General features: G+C 30.3%; 2 protein-coding genes across 7 annotated transcripts in view; one reads left to right on the top strand and one right to left on the bottom strand.

The window, feature by feature from the left end:
• The window catches only part of LOC129915667 (cholesterol 7-desaturase nvd), a 101994-nt gene extending 99100 nt beyond the window's left edge, over positions 1–2894 (bottom strand). Inside the window, exon 1 of one of the 2 annotated variants that reach the window (XM_055995321.1) lies at positions 2564–2894. The gene's annotated coding sequence lies outside the window, so the exon portion shown is untranslated. The remainder of the gene's footprint in view (positions 1–2563) is intronic. The other variant, XM_055995323.1, reaches the window with a different exon arrangement.
• Positions 1–20155, top strand: part of LOC129915659 (catenin alpha) — a 36921-nt gene extending 16766 nt beyond the window's left edge. For 2 of the 5 annotated variants that reach the window (XM_055995308.1, XM_055995312.1), the window contains exons 2-12: positions 8973–9349; positions 9412–9933; positions 10005–10031; positions 11506–12190; positions 12248–12399; positions 12895–12967; positions 14987–15054; positions 15119–15300; positions 15365–15605; positions 15670–15786; positions 19383–20155. In XM_055995308.1, coding sequence (XP_055851283.1) covers positions 8973–9349; positions 9412–9933; positions 10005–10031; positions 11506–12190; positions 12248–12399; positions 12895–12967; positions 14987–15054; positions 15119–15300; positions 15365–15605; positions 15670–15786; positions 19383–19547 — 2609 coding nt within the window. In that variant the 3' untranslated portion in view covers positions 19548–20155. Of the gene's footprint in view, positions 1–8972; positions 9350–9411; positions 9934–10004; positions 10032–11505; positions 12191–12247; positions 12400–12539; positions 12610–12894; positions 12968–14986; positions 15055–15118; positions 15301–15364; positions 15606–15669; positions 15787–19382 lie in introns of all 5 variants that reach the window. The other 3 variants (XM_055995309.1, XM_055995310.1, XM_055995311.1) reach the window with 3 other exon arrangements.
• The last annotated feature ends 6561 nt before the right edge of the window (positions 20156–26716 follow it).

Below are 26716 nucleotides of genomic sequence, written 5' to 3'. Positions count from 1 at the left end.
TGCGCACACTTACCGGCTGCGCACACTTACCACGAACGACTCTACAGGCAGACAGACTAAATTGCTATTTGTCAATTGTTCTAAAGATTGTAAAAAAAAAAGCATTTAAGAGGGTTTGAAAAAAAAAAATAACATCTTTTGAAGATATCAAAATTATGACACCTATCGTACATTTTAAAGGAATATGTACAAAAAAAAAGTTGAGCGGTCTTTTAATCAAGAGAAACCATGCAGAAGCAAAATAGTTTGGTTTGTGGTACCAAAATATCGAAAAACTGTAAGATGACTTCTCCACCGGTCTAGAAAGCCGCAATGCATACAAAAAACTTTGCAGAAAAAAACTTTTCTTAGCAGAAAAGATGTCCCGCTCAGTTTTAAATATTAACCTTTTGAAGGCTTTGCCAGGTACATTAAGTGATATGCGTGTCAGGTATGAGGTTGAGTAATACGATGAAATTGAGAAGCTACAAAACGTACATTCCCCACATCGAAACAGGTCTTATGCTGCTTTTTTTATTCACTCTAAGACTCCATTTCAAGTACATCCTAAGAATGATTGAACTTCCTGATCTTCCTTAAAAAAACTTTGTACTTCACTGAAAAAATTAATGCAGACTTAATAGAAACTATTTGCAAGGTGAGATGAGATTTGCTGCTTCAAAAATTCAGACCTTACAAAGAAGATCTTCCAATTGACTGCTCCTTGTACGATCTAATAAAAGGAAGATATGATATTTTCTGCAAAAATATCTTTCTCAGTTGAAGAAGTAATACCGACATTAAGCTGATCTATGTAACTATAACGTTCCAACACGAAATAAAAAGAAAGGTAGGCCTAAAAACTCCTGGTACAAGCAAATGCAAAAACACCAGCATTCAGTTGGCCTCAGAAACGGAACAATACAAAACCGGGAGGCTTGCCGCCGATTTCTGAGGTCAACCCGGCGAACCCCACAGGCGGATCACTAGTGTGAAGCAGTAACGTGGGAAGGTTATGATCCCCTCGACATCGAAATCATAACAGCGCCGAGAAAAAGGAAGAAGAAGAAGAAGCTGATCTATGTAACTGGACCCTACAAATATTTAACTGATGACCATATAGGAACCAAAACATACATATGTACATCAAAATTTATTCCTTCATCAAAACTGTTCTATTCACTATTCCACTTATGTTCAAATCATTTGAATATCCTTTTTTTAAGTTACAAATTTCAAAAATTGCAGATTTTTTTAGTTTTTATCAAAAATTAATAGGTACATCACACTCCAAACCCTTATGAGATTGTATGAGGAAGCTTAAAAATCTTGGCAAGGAAAATAATATAATACTCTACGGGATCCCTGGACATGTTGGAGTTCAGGGAAACGAAGTAGCAAAATCTTTATTGTGGTATTGGAGATCAAACATATGAAAAAAAAACGACGACAAGGCAAAAAGAGGAAAGATTTAAAATGCAATTCCCAGACAGACAAAACTATTACTTGAGAATTACAACCAAGAACGATATCAAAACCTTCATCATAGGGAACTGCAAACTGAGGAAACTGGTAGATTCTTAAATAATCTAAGGAAACATCAGAGAATATACTGGGCAACTTCGGAGCTCTCATGGAACAACGACACAGATATCTGGAACACCACCAGGTTTAATAAAGAAAACTACCAGAAAAAACTAGTGTTGTAAAAAAAATATGTTATAGCTTAAATTTGGGAAATAATGGACAATATTTGATTGGTGATGAAAAAATCACAGTTGATATCTTGACCAATTTTAACTTATTGCCACCTGACTTCTGTCAGTATCAGAAAGTAGAGCTCATTCGATGTGTTTTTCGAATATTGCAGAAAACTTTAAAACCATAATTATTTGCAAGAGCATAATTTATTGTCGATGATCTCAATTCGACCGTTCAATGTTGGAATTGGGATCAGTTGCTTTCCTTCGAATTTGTTAACCCAGTTAATAAATTTCCTAAAATAGTAAACAACCGCATTACCTACTTTACCTTGTAACACAGCATAAATTTAACATAATACACATTGAACCAAAATGCAGAAAAAATCGAACGATTTGGTCTACGATACTTTATTTTTTCATAATTTACACAATTTTTGACCATTGCTATTCACATAACCTTAAAGTTTTATTATTGATTTTATATCAAAAACGTATTTCCGTTGGAAGCAGATGTTGGCACGTTTAATATTTTAATTTGGTGTTTTTAAATTGACTTACCTGTCTGTCTATGAACCAAACTTTTCCGATAAGCTAACGTACATTAGTTTTGGGATCAGTAACAAGTTCATTTGAGAGTTTTACTATTTTGTCAGGAATTGTTTTTTTTTTTAACAAAAATTAATAGAAAACAGAAATTAATCTTTTACTATGAATATAAAAGCAATTTATTTATTTTTTTCTATTATTTTATTTATTCTTGAAATCTGTAGTACTGCTTGTGAAATAGTCATTTCTGTTTTGTTCTTAATCAAAGAAATAGCCGAAGATAACTCTGCCAAATACAGATCCAATCATAAATGAAACAAAAATAAAATACTTACTATTTACCTTGAAAAAACATCAAAGGGCTTTTGTAATATTACTTTCTTTGAACTTGTAAATTTAAATTCAATATACGTAGTATGTACACTTAATTAATTTTTTACATTTTGTTAAAAGCAAATACACACTCTACCTCACAAAAAGAAAGATATTAAATTTTTATTTAAAATAATAGAACCAAGTTCACCATTTTCAAAGTTGATTTTTTTTTTTTTAATATTTCATTGACCTTTCTGTGGCGCGCCGTGGATATTAACTAATTTGACCTCTTTGTTGAAAATGTTTCAAATCACCCAAGCTTCAGTAAAAATCTGTTTTAATTGCAATAAATTAAGAGTCAGTGTGTTTATGAAACAAAGCATTCTTTTATGCTCATAATGTTACATCAAGCTTATTCTTTGTCTTTTTTTTAATTAAAATTGCTTATGACATTAACAGTGCTGTCGTATGGCTTCATTTTTAAATTTTTTTTCTAGTTTATAGGTACTACTTAATTTTATTTCAGTAAAAAACGATGTCAAAGTTTACAAAAAAGGAACGAAGAAAAAACGTCTTTCTTAAAAATACTATTGCTTTCATTCTACACCATCGCTGTCATACTTCATTGTTCAATACCGATTCATATTTTAATTCATAAGATTTTAAATCCTCTAAATTTTCATTACCTAATTATTTTTTAAAAGTTCTGCAAAATTATAGACATTTTCAAACAATAGTTTATTACTGAAATGACAGCTCTGGATACAACCCTTGTAATAATTATTGCCTCTGAGCTTTTTACTAAACTAACAAAACATCTCATAATTACCCCTGTAGCAATAACTGAAAGTTCATAACACTGGTTAACAAGGGTTCTGTTGCCGGAACAAAAATATACTTTTCTGAAGGTTTTTGGTGTGCTGAACTCAAATCCGAAGTCAAAAAAATTCTAGCAGCTCCCGTTTTTGAGATATTACCGTTAGAAAATGCAAAAAAAACGTTTTTTTTGAGTTTTTCGGACCTTATTCTATTGTATAAGGAAAATTGTTTGAGCATATTTAGTAACGGTTTCTATAAGAACTATTTCCCATCTTTCGATACCTGTTTAAATCTTTTCAATATCTTATGTATTGCCCGAGATATCTTAAACTGAAGTCAGTGGGTTTGGCTTCATATATCATAAAGAAGATAATGACATTATAAAATTTTTAAAAATATCAAACAACTGAGGATATCTCGGGAAGTAAAAAAGATATCGGAGAGATTTAAACAGATTTAAAAAGGTGGTAAATAGTTCTTATAAAAACCGTTACTAAATATGCTCAAACAATTTTCCTTATATAAAAGAATAAGGTCCGAAGTGCTGCACTTTCTAACGGTAATATCTCAAAAACGGGAGCTGCTAGAATTTTTTTGACTTCGGATTCAAGTTCAGCACACCGAAAACCTTCAGAAAAGTATATTTTTGTTCCGGCAACAAAAAAAAAGTTTAATTTTGTAAACCAGTGTAATCAACCTAATTATTGTTTTCTATAGAGAAAGAGACTAAACACACAAGAGATGTCATAATTTTGAATAAATAAACCTTTAATAGTTGAGCAATGAACATATTCAAAGAAACTTGTCTAACAAATTTGTTCATAACTTCAATCACAAAATAGGTAAATCCATTAGTTACCTATTTTTTTATTTTATTCATAATAAAACCGAAAAGATTAAAAATCCTTTTGAAAGATTATAAATATTTCTCTTTAAAAGATAAAAAAAATAAAACTTTCTCTATAATCAACCTTCATTCCATAGAAATTTATACATACATATATAAAAGATCATACAAATTCAAAAGCCTTTAAAGTGGTTTTCTCAATGTTATTCCTTAATTGTAAGTCAAAAACCTCTTACTCGAAAATATTATACTAATCAGTGTTTGTGTTTGATATGCAAATTATTTTTTTACTTTGACTTTGTGTTCGTAGAGTGAAAGAGCTTCTACTTCTTCTTCTTTTTTGGTGTGTCCTTAAACTTCCACATGCCAATCAATATAAATAAAGCAACAAAAAAAAACTGTTGAATGTTTTACTGGAATTAATCTCTTTAAAAGGGGGTATTCACTGTGTGTGGTGAGGAAATTTTTGTGAAACACTTTTGATAAATATTTGGTTTGTGTGTATTTTAATTTTAATTTAACCAAAATAGTTATATTTTGTTAATTAAATTGGTTGCCAGTACTGAAGCTTTAAATCATATCATTTTCACATTACTATTACATACATACAAAGAGCTTCTTGATAATTGCATTATCATAATAGTCTGAGGAATTTGTTAACAAGTCATATTAGTACATGTTAATGAATATAGAATGAATAATTTGAAACCAGAAGCTATCGATTACAAAGATATGAAACAATATGGGCTAATTAATATAATCTTTAGTACCAAAAACCATAACTTTAACACCAAAACAAAACAGAAACCTCCAAGAAATTGATTTCTAATGTATCTATGTTTCAGGCTAAATTATCCGAAAAGTGGTGAAAAAGCATATTTATCTCAATCAAAATATTAGACGACGGCAAAAGCATTTAAATACAAACTTCAACAATACCTAAAGTTTTTTAGTTTTTTCACGTTTTTATTGATACGATTGTCTTCTTACGATTGTCTTCTAAAGCCATCAATTTTGTTCATTAATTTATCATTTGTCGTTGCAAGCACAAAGTATTCGGCAAGTCTGTTTATATAAGCCTGGTACGCAGCTCGCGATAAAATTCACATACAAGTTATCGATAATTTGTATGGGACTCATTTTATCTCGGCTAAAAATTTTCTATAATTTGTATGGGAGCTAAAATTTATCTCGAACTGCGTACCAGGCTTATATAAACAGACTTGCCGAATACTTTTTTTTAGTTTTTTTTTCACGTTTTTATTTATGCGATTGTCTTTTTTAAATTTCTAAAGCCATCAATTTTGTTCAGTAATTTATCATTTTATTTATCAGAAAAATGTCGGTGCAAGCACAAAGTATTCGGCAAGTCTGTTTATTATACGTAAAAGTATCCAAAGCACAAATTTGTCATAAAAATAGTGTTTTTGAGAATTTAAAAAGAGTTGCATTGTACTTTCCGATGGCAATTTTATCCAGTTCCAGTTTCGTATTTTTTCAATGTTCCACTTAAATTTTTGTTTTAATTATTTTAACTTTTAAAATTACATGTTTAATTTTTTTAATTAGTTTATACAGAGTGTCCCAAAAGTAGTGGTTCAAACTGAAAATGATGAAATACCATCTTATGGGCTTTTAGAATTGTTCGTCCCGAATATTTACGATTTTCGATCAAATGCAAATCTGGTGAAACTTCGAAAAAAACCTTCTTTAAAAACATATTTGGCTTTCTCTGTCCAAAAAAAATGCGAATTGGCATGTTAATTTTTTTTTAAATGCCTGTTATTGAAATTTGCAAATATATATGTATAAAAGTTTCGAATGTAGGGATTTTTCGAAATCTAACCATTTTCATTTTGGAGCGAAGTGTTTTGTTGATAGAAAATTATTCACATATAAGAAAATTATCAAAATTAAAAACAATTTTTAGCCAATAAAAAAAAAAACACATGAAAAAAACGAAATTTACGATTGCTTAGTTTAACTGGAGTAAAATAGCTTAGAGAAATTAAAAATGTACATTAAAATGTACAATTTATTAGTGGCTTTGGGTAATAATTCTATAATTCTGTATTCCAAAATTATGTATTTTTAAATTCTTTAATTTCAAAATCAGGTTTTTTCAAAAGTCTGTGAATCCATAATTATTCTGTATTCCAAAATTATGTATTTTTAAATTCTTTAATTCCAAAATCTGGTTTTGCCAAACGTCTGTGAATCCATTCAATTTGGGCACGTTCAGGAAATATTAGGGACTAAATATTTAGGCAACGTCATTTTCTGAACGGAAATTTGCGTTAATTGACAAAATTTTGAAATTTAATTAAGACCGCATGGGACAAACACCGAATATAACTTTACCGATAATGCACTTTTAATTCGTTTTTCACACAAATAAATTCAATTTTACTAACGAAATTCTGTAATTGAAAACAATCAGCTGTCATGTTGACAAAAAAAACTTTCCTAGATTTTTAGGTAAAATTTTCTTGTCTAATTTTCCAGTTAGCTTTCCAATAAAATTACCTAAATTGAAAGGATTCCTTTTTGACAGCTGACCAATCAGAGGCCGAGAAATTACCTAAATATTTATGTCGTTTTCGATTGGTTTCACTCAAGGATTCACTCATTCTGAAATCCAATAAAACAGTTTCAATCTTTTTCACTCAATTCTGAAATATTATATCTGTATTGGTGAATACTCAAATAAAAATTTTTTGCTTTTCTACTAGGAAATTTTGTTTGACATTTAATTTTTTAAATATTAGTGATTTTGAGTGAATTCTGTTTTGAAATCAAGAAGAGAATTTTAATTCTGAGAAGCGTTCTGACTGTCATATTTGGATGAATAAAACACTTTCAGAAGGCTTCTCAATGATTCCGGACGCTTCGGGAGAGCCAATCGAAAACGACATTAGTCTCTAACGTTTCTGAACCTGCCCATTCTGTATTCCAAAATTATGAATTTCAAAATTGAATATTCTAAAATTTTGTAAATTATACATACGTAAAAGAAATATTATTTTGACAATTTTTCTTTATATTTACATTGGCAGAATTTTGAAGTTGAGAAGCAAAATGGTTTGTTTAGTGAATTTTAGAATTTTTAGAAATGAGGATTATGGATCCTTGGAATTTTGGAGAGCAGAATAAAGCTCGTATACAGAATTTTGTATTCATATACAGAATGTCTAAATAATGGTGAGCGTGTGGAGAAATATATATCCTCATCTGTTATTTAATCAGTTTTTGTTTCAAATAAAGAACATTCGACTTATTGTCAAAACGTTAACGTATGATTGTAATCGTGTGCCGTAATTCGACCCTTGTTTATCCAAAATTTAATACTATCCAGGGTTGTGTATATTTATTGTCCCGAGTTTCCTACTTTTATAGTCATTTTTGAAAATATTTAATAACTTTTTTTAAGCTTTAAATAAATAGAATGAATATAAATTAAGAAAGTAAACGTACAAAAGTGTTCACTACGATGTACTTGTTTTTTTTTTTATATTATTTTTAACTTTAAAAAAAAAATCATTTTAAACATAAAAATTTGCCTAAAAATTTGTTTGAGACAGAGTAAAGGAAATGATATCACCGATAGTGAACCATACAGAGGGTATGGAAAATTTCGAAAAATTTACTTTTTCAACAAACGAAGCTATTCCGGGATATAATTAGATATAATTCAGTTTATACTCTGTATACTTCAGGTCTGAAATTCTCATTTTAATTATTTTTTTATTTGCTTATTTCCAAATGATTCCAAAATAATGTTCATAAAATGATAAAATGACTGTTGCAACAAATGTGGGACGAAGTCTTGGCTGCGCTGCGGAAAGTTGGAATATAAAAAATTCATAACAATAAGTTAAGAAATTAATTTTGTATAACCCCTTTTAGGAACACTGATGTAATTATTGTATTTTATTACAGAATACGCCTTAAAAATATTATTTGTTTTCAAAACATTTTTCGCATAACTTGTTTTGAATCGCTAATTAAACTAATATGGAAATGTTACATTATTTTAAATTTCCTTATATTATTTCATTTGAAAAAATATTTAGATTAGATTTTTCTCCTAAATTCATTATTCTATTCCATTTGAGTCAGGTGAATTGAAGCGAATTAACTGGATTAGCTATTTTTAAATTGTTCTAGTTGTTAACTTAAATATTTAAATCAAACTGTTTAAAAATGTTATATTACATTATAGTTCTGTGTGGTTTCTAGTTGATAAATTAAAGAAAAAAATTAAAAGGTCATCCATGAATTTATATCCAGCCCATTATACTTTATCAAAGGGCAAAATTATTCAAAATTCCACATAATTAAACCTTCACTCTTTGATTTTCTGCCTGTATTACGCTACAAATTGGTGGTTACTACTAGAGAACCTGGTAATGCAATGACTTCCACTCCAACCCTCAAAGCCGCAGCATTATTACAACCTAAAAATTGCATTAAATACATTTACACCACTTTCTCTCACACCCTTCTTCCACATTATAGTATTGGTTTTCAAGACCAAAACATACACGCTTCTCTGTTTCTGATATAACACAAACCCTTTCATGGAAATCGTATTACATTATGCTTGTATAGGCTTTTATATATACAAAAGTGTCACCACCAACTTGTTGGGTTAAATAAAGAATCAATGTTCTCTTCTTGACCAGAATATAGTTCTAGGTCAACTTTAGTCAACTTTGCCCGAATAATTCATTAATTTTTTCTTGTCTTCTTTTTAATTTAAGGTAAATCCAAGCGTGCCAGCGCATTGGTTGCAGCTGTCGAAAAGGCAACTGAAAATTTCATTCAGAAAGGTGAACAAATAGCCTATGAGAATCCCGACATTACCCAAGAAATGTTGGCAGCTGTGGATGAAGTTCGTAAGACTGGCGATGCCATGAGCATTGCAGCTCGTGAATTCTCCGAAGATCCATGCAGCTCATTGAAACGTGGCAATATGGTTCGTGCAGCTCGAAATTTACTTTCAGCTGTAACACGACTTTTGATCTTGGCCGATATGGTTGATGTTCATTTGTTGCTCAAGTCGCTGCATGTTGTTGAAGATGACTTGAATAAGCTTAAAAATGCATCCAGTCAAGATGAATTGATGAATAATATGAGAGTAAGTTTTTTCGTTGTCTTCTCGAAAACCATTTTTATTAAAATGCATGTAATTTTTTTTAGCAATTTGGAAGAAATGCTGGTGAATTGATTAAACAAGCTGCCAAGCGTCAACAAGAACTCAAAGATCCCCAACTGCGAGATGATTTGGCAGCTGCTCGAGCAATGCTCAAGAAACACTCGACTATGCTTTTGACCGCATCTAAAGTCTATGTGCGTCATCCAGAACTTGATTTAGCCAAAGTCAATCGAGATTTTATATTAAAACAAGTTTGTGATGCTGTCAATACGATCAGTGATGTTGCTCAGGGCAAATCATCACAACCAACTGATATTTATAGTGGAGCTGGTGAATTAGCAGCAGCATTGGATGATTTCGATGAAGGTATCATCATGGATCCATTGACTTATAGTGAGAAACGCTCCAGACAGCTATTGGAAGAGAGATTGGAGAGTATTATTAGTGCAGCTGCATTGATGGCTGATGCTGATTGTACGCGTGATGAACGTCGTGAAAGAATTGTTGCTGAATGTAATGCTGTTCGTCAAGCATTACAGGATCTTTTATCCGAGTATATGGCTAATGTAAGTTTTGTAGTTTAATATTTTACTTCTTATTTTAATTATATTTTCTTTTATTTATTACTATAAATTAGTTAATTGCAGCGAAATCAAAAAAATTGGTATGTACGCAGAGTGTGTCATTTCCTCTGTGTTTGTGTGAAATTTTTTATAACTTGCAATTGTTTTTAGAGCAAGAGCTTATATTATTCATATTACATTGTATGTGCCTTGTACTAAATAAACATTAAAACAACAAATCTTTACTCAAACATAATGTAATATTGCAAGTCAATTCGATACGTATTTCTTCTCTTGAGCACAACAATTAATATACAACTTCAAAAACAATAGTATGAAGTTTTGAACGGCACAACTACTGCAACCTGTTAATGAAGTTGAGTTTAATCGGTATGAAACTATTAAATCTTACAACTTATATGACTTCTTTTTTAAAATAAACGTAATCCGTTCAAAATTAGGCGTCAAAGTAAGGGTACGACAGATCTAACTGATTAGCCCACTTTCGTACCTGGGCAAAAAGCTTTAGAGTTGAGCTCACTTGAACTTTAAAATTGTCTCAAAAATGTTATCATTGGTTTAAAGTACTATTAAAAACGTTTATGCACGGAATTCGATATTGCGCATATGTTCAAAAAGAACACCCCTTACTGCTAAAGAGTCTTTGAACTTAATTTTCGATGAATCGGCTTAATATTTAAACGAGATCTATAGTCCATTATTGACTCTTTGCTATTTCAACGACGCTAGATTAGACCGATGAGATTTTCCCTTAGTTTGTCTTAGTGTCTTAGCGAACTCTCAAATTTTTTAACTAAATATATTGCTACTAAGTGCAAGTTAACCCCGTTGCTCTAATGAATTCCAAAAACTCAGCTTCCCAAATTTTGAGAGACCTTGATTTTACTCGAAAATTCAATTTCATAACTGCCTCCCATACTCATCATCAAAGATAACCTATGTATATTAAGTTCTGTCGATAAAGGCAATTTGATTGAAGAGCAAGTTGCCGCAAACTCTGCTCTACCAAGAAGCAATATTAATTTACTTGAACTAAAGTACATACTTTCTTATTAATTAACAGTAACTCGTAACCATTTAGTTAATAGAAAAGTCTCTATTACTTTTTGTTTTATTGGACACAATGTTCATTCGAATGATTTCTTGAGCAGTTTATGATAAGAGTAAGAACAAAAAGACCATAATTCCCGATTTTCCCATAAGTCTTGTGACTTCAATTGTTTGTAGTGGGTTTAGGCCAGCCTCTGGTCAGGAAAGATTAATCCTTTTCAATGATTTGCATAAATACGTGGTTTTAGAAAAAAATAGGTTTGATCCCCATTGATTTGATTTTATATCCGATCGATTCCTTTCTTCATCCGCCTTACTGTGATCTAGAATAAATTCACATCCAAAGTCTAGCTAGTAAGCTTATACCCACCTAAGAAATCGTTGCTAATAAATATTAACACATTGTTCATCATTTTAATTACAACAACACGTTTGCTTGACCCCTTTTCCAATTTCCATAAAATAACAACTAATATCGACACACATCTTTCTTCACATTTTCAGATGGGTCAAAAGGACAACAGCGCTGGTCTGGATAGAGCCATCGATCAAATGTGTCGCAAAACTCGCGATCTCCGTCGTCAACTACGCAAAGCAGTTGTTGATCATGTTTCTGATTCTTTCTTAGAAACCACCACACCCCTTATCGATTTAATCGAAGCAGCCAAAACTGGAAATGAGAAAAAAGTACGCGAAAAAGCCGACATCTTTACCAAACACGCTGAGAAACTAGTTGAAGTTGCCAATCTTGTATGCAGCATGTCGAACAATGAAGATGGCGTCAAAATGGTACGTTTCGCTGCTGCACAAATCGAAAGTCTTTGCCCACAGGTCATCAATGCAGCTTCAATACTCACTGTGCGACCAAATTCAAAGGTCGCTCAAGAAAATATGGCAGCTTATCGTCAGGCATGGGAAGTTCAAGTTCGAATTCTAACTGAAGCTGTTGATGATATTACAACAATTGATGATTTCTTGGCCGTTTCGGAGAATCACATTCTCGAAGATGTGAATAAATGTGTGATGGCATTGCAAGTTGGTGACGCACAGGATTTACGAAGCACTGCTGGCGCAATTCAGGGACGATCGGCTAGAGTGTGTAATGTTGTCGAAGCTGAAATGGATAACTATGAGCCGTGCATTTATACCAAGAGAGTTCTTGAAGCTGTTAAGGTTTTGAGAGAACAAGGTAAGTTAAAGAGTGGAGATCAAATTAAGAGAGATGTTAATTTGAATCTTTTTGCAGTCATGTCTAAATTTGATCAGAGAGTTGATGTTGCCGTTGAAGCTCTGGCAACTAATTCGAACAAAGATGTCGATGAAAATGATTTTATTGATGCTTCTCGATTGGTGTATGATGGAGTGAGGGAAATTCGTCGTGCTGTCCTAATGAATAGGGTAAGTTTAAGACTCTTTTTTGTATTTGTTTTTATTTTTGTTTTAAATGTCCGTCCGCTGTGTGTTTCATTTAAATATAAAATGAGTCAATATAAATTTCAATTAAATAATAAATCAATGTTCAAAATATAAAAAAAAAGGATGAAGATGACCTCGATCCAGAAGACGTGGAATTCGACGAACACTACACAACCGAAACTAGAAGCAAATGTAAGCAAATCGTTTAATCGATGGGGTCGAACATACATCCTGCTGCCATCTTATATCCTTTTATGTGTTGTACTCATTGCTTGAATGTTTTTTTTTTTGTTAACTTTTTTATCTCACAGCATTTTGTTTTTAATTCTCAACACATTATTTGTTTATATACATTTTTTTTAAATAATTTCCTTTAACCAATAACTTTATCATTTTAACATAATAATTTTTTTTTTGTGTTTTGCATCTTGCTTGGTGTGTTTTCTTTTTCGTTTCATTTTTGTTTTTATTTTACAGAGTTCAGAAGATTTAGATACAGATACTGAATTTGAACCAGTCGAAGATATGACATTGGAAACGCGTAGTCGATGTATGAGTTTATATTTTTATATAATTTCATTGCTTTTTTTTGCATTTAATTTCTTTTTTGTGTGTTTCTTGTTTTATTATTTTTATTGCATGCCCTTTTATGTAGAATTGGATCATATTTAGTTGAAAATTAAATCTTAAGGAAAGGTTTGTTCTTGCTGCATGAATAGCACCGCCGATTTCGAAGTTTAAAAAAAGAAGATTTTGGAATGATTTATATCTAAACAGAGAGTAGTTGCTTAGAGAAAATGTATTTACTTGAAATTTAATAAATAAACGAATAAAAAAAAATAATAAAATGCAAGACTGGGTCGCACAAACTTGCTCTTGAGGGTTCAAGTTGCTAAAATTATTAAGAGTTTTTATATTATAGAAATTTAGAAAATTTATATGAAAAACCAACATTTCAAAACCAAAACTTCCAAAAAATTCTTATTACGTTGAAATTGAATTAGTAGTTTACCAAATAATCATATTTGTACAAACAAAGGCAGAAACCGTCAATAACGATTTTCGAAAAAAAAAATTCATGAATGGATAATAGAACTTGCCTAAAAGCAGGTACCGTCATTTTTAATCCAAATAAATCATTTCCAAAAATCCCTGTGGAGAATCTCCAAAAAATGCTACATACCAAGTTTATGTTAAAATGTATGTATATATTCTCCTCCACTTAGTCAGCAGGAGGGGCAATTTTAAAACAAAAATTACTTAATTTGGAAAATCACCTACAAAAACGTTTTTGAAAAAATAATTTTCAAAGTCAAAATTTTGAAAAATTTGAAAAAAATATTTCGAAGTATTTTTTTTCAAAATTTTGTGTAATTAAGTACTATTTTTGTTTTAAAAATTCAATGCTCTTATTTGTTTTTAAAAGAAACTAAAAACTGTATGCAAAAATGTCTTGCCGTTTTCGAGAAATCTTTTTTCTTAGAAACCTCTTAATTATTTGTTTTTAAGTGGCTGCACATGTTCGTAAGTTAGTTTATGAAACATTAACCTTACGTCTTTTATTTTTTAAACATTCATACTTGAATGAAGTACAATAAATGGGACAGTATTGGATTAACGTTGAATTAATCAATTTTTTTTTAATTAATAACGCCTGAAAACTGACTCTCGTGCTTCTCCCAATCGCCCCTCCCATTTATTTTTAATCCTATTGCAGAGAGGCAAAAAGTGTGAGCAAAATTTATTCGCGTTCAGATTTTGAACATTTTATTCCCAATGTTTGACGCTCTATAGTTTCTCTTTAAGAAGATAGGGGGAAACAAAAGTTCCCAGAATTGGTTTTTCTTTAAAGTTTTTACATTGAAGTAACATAATAGACTTCAAGGAAATATAAATTACAAAGTTATCCTGTAAATAATTTTTGTGAGGTAATCTCAAACTTTCAACTAATTCGTATGTATATTTAAGTACTGCCTAGTATTTTCAGAAGGCTGCCTTCCAAAAATCTTATTTAACAGTTTTAAAGGACTAAGTTGCTTTCCTTCATTCGTTCTCCAAAACTTATACTTGATTGAATTGAATTCAAAATATCTGCGGGGAGTTCTTAAAAAAAATCCAATAAGCAAACCGTTAATTTCTTTTGTTTTAATAACAATATCGTCGTAGCAAATATTTAAGTGGTAGTCAGTATTTCTGAGTTAAGTTAAGATAAAAATCATGCTTAAAATAATACACAAAGCGTGATTCCTGTAGTTGGATTTCCTGGGTAATTGTATAAAGAGTCGTGCATTTCTGACGAACAATTATTTGAATATTGCTGAAACATTTCAGTAACATTTCCTCTTTTAACATACTTTACATTATCAATCTTATAAACTAACAAATCACGTGGGTATTTTGAATGTTGCACTTTTTTTTTATTAAAATCATAATTTTTTTTAATGTTTCAAAAGAACTTTCCCAAATAAGTATCATTTTTTGTTCTTCTATGTAGATGGGGTGAGGAGTATGTTTGTTTCTCTTTTCAATTAGTTTTCAACAAAATAATAATCATGAATAATTTTTATAGCGAGCGCACATACTGGTGACCAGACAGTTGATGAATATCCAGATATTAGTGGCATCTGTACAGCAAGAGTAAGTTTCAAAACAAAATCATCAAAAAGATGATTCAAACCATTTTTTTTTTTCAATTTTACAGGAAGCCATGCGTAAGATGACTGAAGAAGATAAGCAAAAGATTGCCCAACAAGTTGAACTTTTCCGAAGAGAAAAACTCACATTTGATTCTGAAGTTGCTAAATGGGACGACACTGGCAACGATATAATCTTCTTAGCCAAACACATGTGCATGATTATGATGGAAATGACAGATTTTACACGGTAAATCAAAATTTTAAAATCTAATCACTGAACAATATATTAATTTTTATCCATTTTAAAATAGTGGTCGTGGTCCATTAAAGACAACAATGGACGTTATCAATGCTGCTAAGAAAATCTCCGAAGCTGGTACCAAATTAGATAAGCTAACACGAGAAATCGCCGAACAATGCCCGGAAAGTAGCACCAAAAAAGATCTGCTTGCTTATTTGCAACGCATTGCTCTCTATTGTCACCAAATTCAAATAACATCAAAGGTCAAAGCCGATGTACAGAATATAAGTGGCGAACTTATTGTCTCTGGGGTAAGACATTGAGAATAAATTGTCTGGACACTGGAAAATTATTTTTTCTTGTCTTTCTTTTCAGTTGGACAGTGCCACTTCTCTTATACAGGCGGCCAAAAATCTCATGAATGCTGTTGTCCTAACGGTTAAATATTCGTATGTGGCTTCAACGAAATACACTAGACAGGGAACTGTTCCGGTAAGTTTGTTTTTTTACTCACAAAAATACTTGATGCTTTTATTTTTTATTTATTGAATTTTTTAAGTTACTTTTGATTTTATTTTTTGTTTTCTTATTCAAATGAAGAAAAAAATTAAACCGACAACTCTAAATAGAAATGTTTAAAGTAACTTTTTATCTTGTATTCTTATTTTTTGAAATTTATTTCAAAACAGAATTACGTGAGTATTATTCGTCATTCGGCGAATTTGGTGTGCAGTTTTTTTTTAAATCTTGTTTTCTTTAACTTTCACTGAGATATTTTGAAAACAAACAAAACAAAATTTTTCTATTGAAATGTAACAGGACCAATTGGCTATATTTTTTCCAAGACAAGAAGAAAAAACAAAATATCTCAAATATAGTCAATGTATCAATTTTTGTGCATGTTTTTTCTAAAAAAAAGAACACACTAGTTTTTTTTAGTGTTTAAGAATACACTTTACAATAAAACGATTTATTTTCACTGTTTATAACATTTTTAAATAGATATAGATATTTTACTTCACAAAAAGTGAAATCCTTTTATTTTCCGAAAACCATTGCAGAAAACAGCCTGTGCAATAAGAGTTTATCATACTTCTTTAACCTTTCTCACGAACTTCGGTTTCAATTTTTTTTTTTTTTTTTTTTTTTTAACTTTTTCTAGTCTCCGATTTCTACTTTTCATTCTTTTAACTGCAATAAAACTTACTGTTCAATAGGTAAATGAAGGTAGTCAAGAAATAGCAATTGACTTGTTGTAAGTTCTTTTACCCACTCTACAATATTTTGAAACAAATCTGGTGAATGATCTTTGCAAAATAAGTTCTACAGTTTTCTTTCGCCCGAAAAAGTTATTTAATGGGCTTATCGCCTTTTCAAAATTACCGACTGTAGTGTTAATTATGTACTAACAAAATTATAATTTTCATACATATTTTTACCTCCCAAAACAATTTTTTTTGCGAAACCTGGACAAGTGGTGTAATTTTTCCGACAATTCTCCAGAATTTTCAAATTATATTTGAAACAGAAATGTATCACCTGTCAGGCACTCAAAAAAGCCCAGATCTTCCTTTAGTTCAGTCAATGAGGAGTCAAATGCAGGGGATCCGAAAAAAGTTGTTCAGCTAAGTTTGGATGCAGTATTGAAGAAGAGTTTATCCTGAGTATAAATCTCAGTTTGCGTATTAATTGGTTTTGTGGGGCGTCAGCCATTTTGAAAAACGCATTAGTCTCAATATCTCGAGAACGACTGGTGGGACAGAAAATTTGGACTTTTTAGATTGGAAATATAATTATCTTTCTTTCTTTAGTATATCATTATTTTCTAGGAGTTATACTCTCAGTGTTACAGTACCGCTAATAGTGCATTTTTTGATATTTTAAATATTTTCAACAACCCTCAGAGTTAAGTGGGAAATAACTGAAAATGAGATACTTTGCAGTTCTCTGAAAGTATAACTCCTAGAGAAAAATAATATACTAAAGAAAGAAAGATAATTATATTTCCAATCTCAAAAGTCCTTGCAAACAATTTTTGATGCATCTCAAGTAAAATTTGGCAGGGATGTTAGGACTTTGGCATCGATTTGGCGCAATTTTTTTTTGGGGTTTGGTAATTTTTTTTTATTTTTGAACTAAATCTGTCTAGAAACTGACTTTTTATCAAGATATAAATGAATTTGACATTTTTTGGTTTTTAGGAATTTAGGATGCACACCAATACAATCACAAACAAAATGTGTTCCGTTGACCAAGAACAAAATCATTTTTTTGCTGAGATAAAAAAAAAAAAACACCAATAGAAGTCCGCCCAACCCGTAAAGTTCCAAGTTTTTTTTAAGTTCCAGAAAACCACAAAATAATTTCACATTTGGTATAATTTTGTACTCTACTCAAAACAAGTTGCCAAACGTACTTCGGATTCAGCGCATACACAGCTAAATTTAGTCTTGTGTCGACTATTTATCAAAAAACTAAAAATCTGAAAAAAAAAAACAAAAAACGTCCACCGGCGGCGGAAATGTATACCAGAATTTTTGTTAAAAACTCGGAATTTTCAAAACCAAAATCAGTATTGCACTTCAATAGGCGAAATTGTGTTAGGGAAACGTTTTCACTAACCTTCACGAGAAACATATGCAACGAGAAAAATAACTAAAAAAAAACGCGGTTATTTTTTCACTGACTCCCTTTCAAAGCAATCCAAATCGAAAAATTGAGTTGCTCTAACCGAATCGTAATCATTGATATTTGTGTGTTTTCTGAAGTAATTTCCACTTAAAATCAGTAACTAGGCTTTTAAATTATAATTTAAACAAACAAAGGTCGCTTAGTTTTACCCAAAACTATAAATAAATTCTTTTATTGTGGGCTTAAAGTCAATTTTATTCAATTTTTATATATTATATTTTTTGGCGCAACGTTTCAGGGATGGTTATCCCCTTCATCAGGCCTTTAAATAAAAATATTTTAAATAATTAATAAAATATTTATAAATTACAAAGTTGGAAAACTTACAAAATATAAACAATATTTGATGAAAACAAAATTATTTATGATTTTTAAAAAATAAGCAAAATATTTAAAATGAAAACAAACTCAAAATTTAGTAGTAAAAATACATAAGTAAGGTAATTTAACTTTTAGCTAAATGTTAAATGTTAAATGCTAAATGTTAAATGCTAAAAGTTAAATTACCTTACTTATGTATTTTTACTACTAAATTTTGAGTTTGTTTTCATTTTAAATATTTTGCTTATTTTTTAAAAATCATAAATAATTTTGTTTTCATCAAATATTGTTTATATTTTGTAAGTTTTCCAACTTTGTAATTTATAAATATTTTATTAATTATTTAAAATATTTTTATTTAAAGGCCTGATGAAGGGGATAACCATCCCTGAAACGTTGCGCCAAAAAATATAATATATAAAAATTGAATAAAATTGACTTTAAGCCCACAATAAAAGAATTTATTTATATATAAGAAAAGTCACCAAATTTGTTAAAGAATTTTACCCAAAACATCATCACAAACTTTTTAATGAAATAACAACCCATACTACGACATGTTACAATTAAAAAAATTCTGGATTTATTCTTACTTGAGAAATAAAGATTCTAGCGCAAAAGAAGATGGATAAAAGATTGCTAAAAAAAAAAAAGTTCAAATATGGCCATTTAAAGAAGAAAAGAAACTCGTTTTGAATTACACATTAATAAACTTACAATTGCCTATACTTAAGAATTATACTTAAACGAAATTGGTTTCTTCTATTAGATTTATTTTAAGTCACAAAAATAATTCAAGCACGCTGTTTTTAATAGACGTTTTCTTAGAGTTAATAACTTAGTTTTAATAACCTTTTGAAATAATTTAAATATAATACAAAACATACATAAATCATAAAGAAATTTAATCACACATTAAAATTTCACTGCTCAGTACAATACCACAACTTTTGTATGTAAATGTATTATAAAATAGATTTAAAATTTTTTTTCTCATATAATCGACTTTTCTAATAATAGAGATCAAAATAAAATGATTTATTTTTAATAAACTTTAATTTCATTCTCAATTTCAGTGTCCCATTGTCGTTTGGAAGATGAAAGCTCCCGAAAAGAAACCACTTGTTCGACCAGAAAAACCCGAAGAGGTACGAGCCAAAGTCCGTAAAGGATCACAAAAGAAGGTTCAGAATCCAATTCATGCCCTCTCTGAATTCCAAAGTCCGGCGGATGCTGTCTAAAGTACTTGTATCCTACTAGCAGCAGCAGCAGCTACAGCGGCTCTAATAAATTAAATTAATGATCAAGAAAAAATGCAATATAATGACATTTTACTTTAAATTTTGAATGATATTTAAACAAAAAGAAAAAAAACAAAAAACTAAAATTAATATATTTATAATAAAATATCATTCTCATTATAAAACAAAAACATTTTAGGCGAATATAAAGTACGCACGTGGTAAACAAAAGAAAAAAAAAGAAAAATGGAAAAATGTAAAATTTCCATGAAAACAAAAATTAATAAAAGACATCTTCATTAAAATAGTGTGTTGTTCTGATAAAATAGCACATTTTTGATTAAGAATATTGGTGACAGTATTTTAAAATAACGAATTGATAGCAATGAAGAAAATTAAAAAAAAAAAAAACACAAAAAAAAACTAAAACCAACTCACAGCATAGTTAAAAAAAAAATAAAACAAAAAAACAAATACAATAAATCAATTCACGTAAAACTTCAAAAATGTTCAGAGAATTTCAATTAATTTCTTCTTCTTTGTACTAAATTCGTTGGCTTTTACCATTTTATTCAACATTTTCTTTTTTACGATCAAAAATATATTACAAAAAAATGTAGAAAAAAAAGAAAAACATATTTCATTGTATTGGAAATCCAATATTCAATATTTTTTTTATTTATTCAAATTATTACATGTTAGAAAAAATTACAATAAGATTTTTTATAATTATTATTTTAAATATATTTTTTTTTTTATTTTGTCAATTAATGTTTGAGTAAGAGGAGCTATGTATGTTTTAATTATTATTGTAATAATTCATTATATCACTATATTAATCAGTATTTCTAAAAGTGTTAAAATAATAAACAAAATATATAGATGCATATATTTGAAGACCAATTATTTGTGTTTTATTTAAAACGGAAAAGTTTTTTCCAAAAGACTTCGGTTTTTTTTTTCAATTTGTTGGAATACAGTTTATTTGGATATTCTATAAAACAGCATATATGGCTTATATTCAAATATTCGGCCAAAGTGAGGTACATATCTGCCCGAGTGGAATGTTGTCCGATTTGCTACGAATCGAAGAGTTTTTACCTGTCGGAATAAACACATCAAGGAATGGTTCGTATGAAGTCAGTTTTTTAATTAAATTGTGTTTGTTACTCATACACCCGAGTGACCACTTAATTTTAATTTTCAAAAAGGTGAAAAATGTAAATTTAGAAAAAAAATTCTCTGTAAACCACAACAAACAAATATTTGGTTTATAATAAGCAATCATTTGTTGTCGTTTACCGTGCAAAATTTTACTGATCTTAGTTCTGTGTTACCAATAAAACACTTCTATTCTTGAAATGAAACCTGTCGAATTTTTTCAAAGTACGTCACTTTTGCGAATTCACATCGAAAGTGATATGAGTTATTCTTACATTTTCTGATCTAATTAAATTCACTCAGCTTTTGCTTCGTGATTAGTCTTTTTTTTATCACTTTGCATTTTTAAGACAAATTATAAATTCAATTCTCTTTTCAAAATGGTACAACATTGTTGGGAATATTCCATAAATAACCGAGATACATTTTTTTTTCTTAAGAAATCCGACTTTTTTATGAGGTAATTTTTCCATATTATTCAAGTTTTGTACCCTCTCAGAACCTTTCAGAATATAAAAACTTAAATAATATGGAAAAATTATCTAAAAAAAAATTGGATTTCTTAAGACAAAAAATTTTATCTCTGTAATTTATGAAATATTCCCAACAATGTTATACCATTTTGAAAAGAGAATTGAACACACCAACTTTTAAAGCAACTTGCCGAAACATCGTAGTGCATTTTTTTACACTACGACTCATTGAATTAGAGTCATGTAAAATTTTTTAGTACTAAGTTGGGTAAAAAAGTAATATTTTCTTTAAAACTGATGCAGCTGCGTTAAATTTTTTGAATGCATTTGATAACAGGGTTATTCAAGGTTCCGTAACAAAAGAAAAAAATGAGAAAAATTAAGATTTGTAGTCACGGCACATGAAAAACCGTCACAGGGTGACCATTTTTTCGACTTTTTTTCAAATGCCCATAACTCCCAAAATATGTGGTTGCGATTTTTTTAATTATTTTTCTGATAACTGTCACCACCTACCCTATCTACCGTTTTCGTTTCGACCTTAACTTTTGGGACACCCTGTATATTAATATTTACACCTATGTTCTCCATTTTACTTTTTGCGAATTCAGTTACCAAAAGTGAAAATAGGTGTTCTGCATTTCACTCATTTACAGTTTCTAATCAAATTCAATCACTTTGTTCTTGAAATTGGTGCCTTTCGCTCATGTTCCGCAATTCGATCGAAAGTGAATCGAAATCACATTTAAATTTCACGTGAAATGAAATTGCATAAATATTCTACATTTCGATCGATTTCGAAAATGCTTCGAACTGTCAGAACTGAAGGACCATCCATTTTTATTTTGTTTCTAAAGTGAAATAACTGAATGTAAAGCAAACAATACAATATTATTCGAAGTTTTAATAGAAAAATTAATTAAAATGTAAAATAGGGAATGAGTTGGCGAACGAATAGGCTGTGTCCAATTTCCAGTGTACCTACCCAAAAAAGTGCAATTACAATAAATTGTAATAAATATAATTTTTACAACTTGTATTAACCAATAAGAATTTCAATATAAAAAAAGTTTTGCATACGTCACAGTGATCTGCAATTAAGGCCCCAACCCATAGAATCCGTTGCGTCCGTTCCGTCAATCCATCCGTTGAAGTTGAAGGATGAGACAGAAAGGGGTGACCCATAGAATACGTCGTATGACGGATTGCTTTTTGACAGCTCACTTCAAATTCCAAGGTGTGTTCGATATTTTATCGCTGAATGTGCACTAAGGAAGTTCTGATGCAAGAAATTTTCAACTATTATTGTTCTTTTTTTTAATAAAATAAAATGCACGAATAGATTTCCTGTAGGTACTTGCTCTTCAGTTAAAAACAATTTTTTTTAACAAATTATGAGTTGTAGGTATGACTTTGGCATAGTAAAATTGAACTCTACATAGGCTATTGATTATGTAGTTCAGAAAGGAACTAAGACGTTCACGGGTTTTTATTACAGGAATCTTTTAATGGGTTATAAAAGAAGATAAAACCGCGGAGTGCTATTAAATGAGAGGGTGGAAACTGAAGATAGGGGTGCAAAAGCCCCCTTTTTGGTTTTTTCAATATACCTCGTAAACCAAGCAAAATTTTGATATATTGTATATACAACTTTTTGTAGAGAATTAAATTTCCAATTGGAAAAATGTTTTTTAAAAATTGAAAAAAAAAAAATTTCCATACCAAAATAGTCGAAACAATCATAAAAAAATATCAAAAAAATCGATTTTTTGAGTTTTTTTGCTTTTTTAGTTGTACATTTTTTTTGGGTTGAGATAGACATAAACATTGCTCCAAAGAAAAAAAGAAGATTAAATTTCCTTCAAAATGCTGTACTCACTAAATTTTTTCATTGAAAATTGACCGAAGTATGGCCATTTTAATCTAAACCAATTACCGATATGAAAAGATTCACTTTTTCATTTATTTCTTTATAACAATGAATAAAAAAAACAAAAATGGTCACCATAATGGCACTTATCCAAATATTTCTTATTCTCATGAGTTTGCCTGACAGTTTAAAAAATTTAGCTTGTACTCACTTTCACAGGGCTTCTAGAAATAAAATTAGGGAGCCTAACTTCGCTTAGGCAAACTTATAAAATTAAATGCTTTTTACAATGTTTTGCTTGTACTTAAAGGACTTCTACAAATATAAATAAATATCCCCTAACTTCGCTAAGGCAAACATATAAAACTAAAAGCTTTTCGAGCATGCGCCGGAAATTGAACTTCTTTTTTTCTCACACAGAGATGCAAAACATACAATTATGTAAGTCGTTATATTTGAAAGTTATATTAAACATAATTTTCAATCAAAAACAATGATTCAACAATTTTTTAATTCAAATATTAGAATGGAGTAACTATAACACATTTAGTTTGTGGAATATTTGTTTAAAAAGGCAAAACCGTTTAACTGCGGTTTATTTGAAATTCAACGTAATTTTTTTTTTTTAATGAATATCACGACTCATAATACTATTGACATAATTTTGGTAATATAGAACTATAATAATAAATGCATTTAAGGCAATTGTATAAGTTGTAGGTACTTCTACCATACTAAAAAACCTACCTAAGTCATTTTTGAGTCTAATAATTTTCGAATTGGATAAAAAAAATACATAGCATTCATAAAGATTTTGTAAGCAGTTCTAATACAATTTCTTTTGCAAAGCCATTTATTGGCTTTTATTTCTTGTGCTTCTACAATGGAATTTCATGTGGCCATATTAAAATTTAAACGAAATGTTTTCATTAATGCTTGTAGAAATTTTTAAATTCCACTTGCACTAGGTTTCTAGGAAGCGATTAACGAAAGTTAAGCCTCGGAAGTTTGAATTTTCGAATCACAAACTAAATACAAGCCCTGTAGAGATATTAGCTGCAAGAAATTAAAGATCCTAACCTTGTGGAAGTAGGTAAAATTGTTAGTTGGGTCAGTAGCCTATACAACAGAATTTGAGTATTTAATTGATATAATTTATTAGATATATCATTAAATGTTACTTTTATTACATTTTCTTCACAAATATACAATTTAAGTTCACAATTCATAAAATCGGAGAAGAAAAGAACACATTTCTTTGTTCTGAAAATCCCCGGTGTGCACTCAAAAACAGAAAATCGAACTGATCTATTGTTGACAACCAATGTCAAAGGATACAACGGATGAAAAAGTAGAAAGTTGGGCTACTTCTTCCGTCGAATCCGTCCGTCTCCGTCCGATCCGTCGCTTATGGGTCGCTTCCCATAAGAACGTGTGTATTCTATCGAGCTGTCAGTTGAAAACTTCGACGGAACGGACGCAACGGATTCTATGGGTTGGGCCCTTTAGGACGCATACAAAATAATTAAAACAAATTTATTGCTGACTTACCTTAAATGATCAAAATTAAAAAAAAGAAACTTGCTTGATTGAAAAATAATATGCTTTAAATAAAGTTTAAACCTTTATATTTATTTAAAGGCAAACATAAACTAATTTCAAAATAAGAAAACACAGAGGAAATCCACCTTATAAAAAAACACCTTTAAACAAAATCACACAAAAATAAGTCGATCCGGCAAGCGCTAACTTTAAACTAAGAACAAGAGGAACGGATCGACATGGCGGTAATAAATATATGGTTGTCACATGATGCAGTGCCTATTTATCTACGACATAACGGTTAAACTTTCATGTTATACTTCATTTTTTATTTTAGACTTTTGGTCAGTTTTTTTTGGTATAAATACCCCTATGTGCGTCGATGCGTTGACATTATTTTGACGTTTACGATCATGACAGTTTTGGATGACAGTTTAACGTTAGAGTGGCAAGAGTTGACTTTCTATCGCGTTAAACTTTAACGTTGACCGTCTAATCCTAACTTAACTCTTTGAATATACATGCTTAAATAACGTTTTTGATTCGAAAAATGGATTGGTGCTGCCAAAACTTTTCTATCGAAATATTTCAATTAAATTTTTAAACTAGGTTTTAGTTTAAACTTAAAGAGTATCTATGTGTAATGAACCAAATTGAAATATTTATTAAAAGAAGGAAGTGATTCATCAACATACGGTATTTATTTATTTGTTTGTCATCACAACAAAAATTTCATTGAATACATTTTACGAATTCATTTCATCTTATAACTGTATACCTTAAAACTTCTCAGAATATAAATTAGCTATTTTGGTCATAAAAATAAATAAAACAGAAACTCTTCCTTTTAATATTAATTTATACAAGTAGGTACTCACTACCCAACAGCACCTATTGATATCCGAAAATGAAAAAAAAAAAAAAAAAATCCCAAAACTGTCGAAAATCAAATGCGCAATAACCCACTTAAATCTTCGACTACCGATTTAGCATACGAAATCGTATTACGGTACTTTCGCTCTCTGCAATCAATAACATCTCATTCATGATATTTTTCCTATCAACAACATTAACTCGTTAAGAGAATTCTTAACTGACTTTTATTGTTTTTGTTTACATAATTCCTAATCATGGCATGTCGGCGTGCGGCACTTAACCAGAAAGAACTGCGGCCACAACAAAGAAACTGTCAAAAAACCGTTAAATAGTTTTGTTCTAGTTCTGTCAATTGCTTCCTCACTATCAACGAAGAATGTTAATGTTAATTCCTTCACTTGGCGTGGGAACTCATTTATACCGTTGTCAACCAAGTGAATCTGTTTGATTCCAACCAAACAAGTTTATTACATGCCGGTGCGGTATGTGACTTCGCGCCATAACAATGTAACACCGCCATAAAATTAGTATGTAACCGTCATTGCATGGCTTGTATCGTAAGTGTCAATGCGTCACATTTACTGACTTTGCATTCGATCGAAAATTATGGCTATTTTTGTTTTGACAGACGTCAAAACATTGACCGCATCGGTGCAGATGTACCGGCTCCAACTTCATAAGGAAGTGACGGCACGTTCATCTCTGTAACGGTATATATCTCTAAGAGAAGATACCTGATTGTGGTGTGTTTTGTATTATAATAATCTTCTTTCCTTTGGCATGTGTGTTCTTGAATCGCATATAATTTGTTTTGCATCACTTAATCAAATAACCAAGAACCGACTTGACGCACGGACGCGAAAACAACTCTGGAATGTGGTCTCTTGGTCAGTCTTTCTTCGGTTGTTTTGAATTCTCTTTCAGATTTTTTTTTGTTTTTTTTTTTTTGTATATATAAATGGAAATTTCTAGAACGGGTGGCTTAACGGTAAATCGTATCCTAACGATTTATTTACTAATGCATGGGAGGAGGGGGGCAGGCAGGAGAGAGAAAGAAGATTTATGTTAACGGTGTTTGTGGTGAAGATCGACAGAGATTCTTTTCCGAATTTGGGTTGTTACGTGCTTTGGCAAGCATGCACGTTCGAGCGTTGATAATATGACGACAACGACGTTATAGCCTTTTGGTGTTTGTGGGGACATCTGGACGGAGCGAAATAAGCGAAAACGATTTCATCATCAAATGA

The sequence above is a fragment of the Episyrphus balteatus genome, chromosome 3 (genome assembly GCF_945859705.1).
Source record: "Episyrphus balteatus chromosome 3, idEpiBalt1.1, whole genome shotgun sequence".
In the NCBI taxonomy this organism is placed as follows: domain Eukaryota; kingdom Metazoa; phylum Arthropoda; class Insecta; order Diptera; family Syrphidae; genus Episyrphus; species Episyrphus balteatus.
This window is presented reverse-complemented; position numbering and strand designations above follow the sequence as displayed.